At 68.9% G+C, this 5,030-nt stretch overlaps 1 protein-coding gene across 1 annotated transcript in view; it reads right to left on the reverse strand.

Annotated features, from left to right (window-relative positions):
- Positions 1 to 4,722, reverse strand: part of CHKB (choline kinase beta) — a gene marked incomplete in the record, with an annotated part of 12,089 nt that extends 7,367 nt beyond the window's left edge. Inside the window, 7 exon segments of the mRNA XM_034763525.1 lie at positions 881 to 968; positions 1,268 to 1,326; positions 1,786 to 1,890; positions 2,340 to 2,473; positions 2,830 to 2,943; positions 3,654 to 3,762; positions 4,519 to 4,722. Of these exon segments, the coding sequence (XP_034619416.1) occupies positions 881 to 968; positions 1,268 to 1,326; positions 1,786 to 1,890; positions 2,340 to 2,473; positions 2,830 to 2,943; positions 3,654 to 3,762; positions 4,519 to 4,706 (797 nt within the window).
- Between the last annotated feature and the right edge of the window lie 308 nt (positions 4,723 to 5,030).

Genomic DNA, 5,030 nt, shown 5'->3' on the forward strand with positions numbered 1-5,030 from the left:
TATATTGATCTTTTAACCAACTCTCTCTCTCTCTTTTCTTTTTTAATAAATTTTAGCTTAGTTAATAAGAATTGACTATAGTGTGTATTTTGGGTAAGATCTAAGTTATAATTGAACCTGGGTATGTGGCTGATCTTTTGGGGTTGGAAGAACCTTTTTGTTTATATGATGAGAGAAGATTTTCAGAATTTATCATCGTATGTCTGACGTGTGTGTCTGGACGGAGGCCTGAGGCTGGGCACTTTAAGGGAACTGCGTTGTTTGAACTTCTGAGTAACCAGTGAGGTACTACAGAAGCTGTTTTGTGCTGGTTGGTAAATCTCAGTATTGGAATATCCACCAGTGTTTGGGGTTTGTCTGCCCCGTTTTGTTTGCAGTCCACCCTGATTGAGTGACCTCAGCTGGCTCCCACGGGCAGCACCATCACACCTGTGTAGGTTGCACGGCCCAGGGAGAGCACCGGGCTGGGGAGCCGCCCCCAGAGCCGTCCCGCCAGCCCCGCGCGGGCAGCACGGCCCAGGGAGAGCACCGGGCTGGGCAGCCGTCCCCAGAGCTGTCCCGCCAGCCCCGCGCGGGCAGCACGGCCCAGGGAGAGCACCCGGCTGGGCAGCCGTCCCCAGAGCCGTCCCGCCAGCCCCGCGTGGGCAGCAGGGCCCAGGGAGAGCACCCGGCTGGGCAGCCGTCCCCAGAGCCGTCCCGACAGCCCCACGTGGGCAGCAGGGCCCAGGGAGAGCACTGGGCTGGGCAGCCGTCCCCAGAGCCGTCCCGACAGCCCCGCGTGGGCAGCACGGCCCAGGGAGAGCACCAGGCTGGGCACTGGAGTCTATACACGCCAGCTTATGGCTTGGCACCACACCCACCCTGCCCCCCCATCACCCACCTGTAGTTGTAGCTGCTGTATTCAAAGTCAATCAGCATCAGCTTGTCAGTGGGGTGTGACTCCCGCCCAGCCAGCAGCAGGATGTTCCCTGGGAAGGGGAAGGACAGGTGAGAGCGGCTGCCTTGGGGAGCCGGAGCTGGGGGAGCCCCTCAGGTCCCATGTAGCCCTGCCCTGGGGCCGAAGCAGGACTGGCCCCTGGGTCAGCCCCCAGGCAGGGCCTAGGCTGCTCCCCGGGACAAGCTGCGCTTAGGCCAGCGAGGTTCCCCCAACCCGACCCCAGAGGGGAGCCACGCTGCAGTGGTGGCTCAGGCACCAGCGGGCCCAAGGCTGGGCTATTCCAGCTGGCAATGCCGACCGTCAACAGGGGCGTCTCACCCCATCACTCACCTTCCTGCACGTCATTGTGGCAGAAGACCACAGGGGACGGCGTGGACTCCAGCAGCTCCCTGGAATTGAGGGGGAGAGAGACATCAGCAGACAGCCCACTTCATTCCTCCCACTCCCCCAGGCTCTCCAGCAGGGGGCGGTGCGAGAGGGAACCCCAAGGAGACGCTGACACTCTGACACTGCTAGTTTCTGCCACCCGCTGTGCGTCAGCAGTGCCGGGCAGAGACCCGCCCGCCGCAGCCACAGAGAGGGGAGCCGGAGCCCGCCGCGGGCACAGGGAGGGGAGCCGGAGCCAGCCGCGGGCACAGGGAGGGGAGCCGGAGCCCGCCGCGGGGGAACCGTAGCAGGATGGGAGACAGGGGGTAGGCCCATGGGCCTGTTGCGGTGCAGGGCTAGTGGGAACCAGCAGTGAGAGGCACCCCTGAAGGGGTAGAAGGGCACCTTTCCAGCCAGCCAACAGCAGTTTGCCCTCCCCCACCCCCACGTGGCTATGGCAGCCCCTCGGGCCCTGGGCTCACCTGAGGCTCCCCATTTCCTTCTGCAGGTTATAGGCTTTGAGCTGGTTGAACTTCTTCCGCTGGGCTTCCTGGGGGAAGGTGAGCTCGGCAATCTGCTTCAGGTACCTGGAGCGCAGGGTCCTGTCACCTCCGCAGGGCAAGGCCCCCCAGCCCTCGTCCCCTGGAAGCAAGGGAGACGACCCCCCCCACCCCCTTCCTCCGGAAGCAGTGGGATGGGTATTCCACCAACACTCACTCCCCTCCCCATGAGACACCCCCCACTCAGTCTCCCACCCCAGCAGTGAGATGGGGAGGGGCCCCTCCACTCGCCACAAGACAGGGCCCATTATTCTCCCTCCTGGCCCCATGGCAGAGTCCCCGCAGCACTGCATCGGGTGTGGGGGGGTACTCCCCTCATGGCTGTTACTGCAGAGTGATGGGGGGTGACTCCTTGCCAGCCACACTCCAGGCCCCCACTCCTGCAGGGGAAGGGGTCCCCAGGGGGACACAGCTGGTGCTCAGAGGGGCAGGCCAGGACGACCCACAGGCCAGAGAACCCCAGAGCAGTGGGTTACCGTTCCATGGTCCCAAACAGCCACTTGGGCTCCTTGTTGAAGGGCATCACCATGCCGTGGAAGCGGGACATCTTCATCGCTATCTCCCTGGAGATGTCGGGGTCCTGCAGGTCCTCCGTGCGCAGACGCCGGCTCTGGGGGGACACGGCAGGCCTGAGACAGCCTGGCCTCCAGGGAATGGGACAGGGGCAGCAGGGAGCCCGGGGCTCGCTTGGCCTGGCACGGAGCCTCCAGCGCCGGGGGAGGGACAGAGCCCTCTCAGCGTCCCAGGAGCCCACAGGTCTGAGCCAAGCCAGTCAGGACGGGCAGCGAGCCAGGGCACCGCCAGGCACCTGCCACGTGCAGCAGCCATCGGGGGTCACGGAGGAAGAGCCACTTGGGCCTCACCAGCCCTTGAAGTTGGGCAGAGCGGTCTCTGGCCAGTCCGTTAGGGGCCGGAGGGCCTGCATGGGGGAAGGGCAGAGGGTAGGCCCCCCAGCGAGGCCCGTACCGGAATGTATTGCTCCAGGCGCCCCTGGGGAAAGACCCCATAGAGCCGTGGCCCCAGCGTCCGCTCTGCCAGGATGGCAAACATCACGCTCTCCAGCACCAGCGAGTCCACGCCCTGCAGAGACAGAAGGCATGGTTGAGCGGTAGCCACCCCCAAACCTGCGCAGTCGGGGGAGGGGCCGTGGCCCTGGGACTCCCCAACCCTGCACAATAGGGGAGGAGTGACCCCAAGACACTGCTTGATGCCAGGGTGGGGAGGCAGCAAACCCACAATCCACAGCCCAACCCAATGCACAGTCCTGGGGAACCCCACAAAGGAACCCTCACCAGAGAAGGGAGGAGCATTAACCCCCTCACAGCCTTGAACCCTTCGCTGGCCCAGGAGTCAGCACCCAGCAGCAACAGCAAACTGGATAGAGCCGTTTCTCTAGCCCGGAGGGGGCTGCAGAGCTGGGTAAGCAGAGGGGCTGCAAGTGGGGACTGGGGGGCACTAGCACAGCTGGAGGGGGCAGGGCTGGGATAGCAGAGGGGCTGCGGGTTGGGAGTGGGGGGCACTGGCAGGGCGGGGGGGGGACGGGGGTGGGCCTGGGCCCTCGCGGGGGGGGGGGGGGGGGGGAGATTACAGTCCCTGCAGAGGCCTGCGTAGCCCACCCGGCTGGCCCCGTGCGTGGCTGGCATGGAGCCTGTCGCTGGGCTGATGAGGTCAGGCCAGTTCCCCAACACGCTGACCCCAGCCAGGCCGGCGAATGCAGCGCAGGAAGCGGTTTGGTGTCTCCCGGGGCCCCCCTCACCCTGTGCCCTGCTGCCAGGCTGGGGAAGCCTCACCTGCAGAATGGCCCCGTAGACGCGCAGCAGCACCTGCCGAGGCTCATCGCCCACGCTCAGGACGTGGTCCGGGAGGCTGCACTTGTACAGCAGGTTGCTGAGCCCCCCGCTGCAAAGGGGAGCAGAGCCCAGGTCAGAGGCCACAGGGCCCGGTGCGCTGGGGGGGCAGCACGGGGCCGGGCAGGCGCAAGGTTTGCGGATCCCTCCCAGGCAATTTCGGCCTGAGCCCGCCCGCGTGAGCTCCTGCCCCGATCCTGCCCCCACCAGCGCCCGAGCAGGGCCTGGCCGAGGGGCGGCCGCGGGTGCCCGCGGAGCCCCAGGCTCTACGCCTGCCCGTGGAGAGAGCTGGGCACACGGCAGCGCCCCGGACAGCGCCCTGCTGGCACCTCCAGCCTGGCCCCGGGGCTGCCCCAGCTCGGGGACGGGTCCCCCCTGTCCGCCCCTCCCCCGCCTGTCCCAGCCCGGGCCCAGCCGGCAGTGCGGGCCTGTCCCGGAGCCCAGCGGGGCGCTCCGCCCCACGCCAGCCTCGAGCAGGGTCCGGGTGAGCCATAAAGCCCCGGCCCGCGGGAGGAGCCCCTGCGAGCCGGGGCAGAGGCAGCAGCGCGGGGCCCCCAGGAGCCGCCCCGGGCCCATCGCCCCCCGCCGGGACCCAGACACGCCACTGGCGCCGGGCGCGTGGCCCGGCCGGGCCGCAGGGCGGGGCGTTAACCCGGGACCCTAACGACGGCAGCGCAGGGCTGGCACGAGACCCGCCCCCGCCCGAGCCGCGCCGAGCCTGACCCCGCCCCGGCAAGACCGGACCGGACCGGACCCCTCCGGCCAGCCCCGCCCCGCCCCGCCCCGCCCGCGCGGTCCGGTCCGGTACCTGACCGGGCTGATGCCGAACTCCTCGGGCGCGATCAGCTTCCAGGAGCCGGCCAGGAACTCGCGGCACCACAGGAAGGCCCGGAGCCGGGTGCGGTCGGGCACGGCGGCGCCGCGGGGGGAGCTGGGCACCGCGCACTCGCCATCGCCCGGGCCCCGCGCGCCGGGCCCCGGCCCCGCCGCCTCCATCGCCGGCTCTGCCGCCCGCCCCTCTGCCAATCACCGCCTACCCGGCTCTGCCGCCGCCCCTCCGCCAATCACCGGCCAGCCCCGCCGGCCCCGGCCAATCACCGCCCGCCCCCTCCGCCAATCACCGCCCGCCCCCGCCGGCCCCGGCCAATCACCGCCGCCCCCTCCGCCAATCACCGCCCGCCCCCGCCGGCCCCGGCCAATCACCGCCCGCCCCCGCCNNCCGCCAATCACCGCCCGCCCCCGCCGGCCCCGGCCAATCACCGCCCGCCCCCGCCGGCCCCGGCCAATCACCGCCCGCCCCCGCCGGCCTCCTCCAATCGC

Source organism: Trachemys scripta, chromosome 1 (genome assembly GCF_013100865.1).
Source record: "Trachemys scripta elegans isolate TJP31775 chromosome 1, CAS_Tse_1.0, whole genome shotgun sequence".
Taxonomy (NCBI): Eukaryota; Metazoa; Chordata; order Testudines; family Emydidae; genus Trachemys; species Trachemys scripta.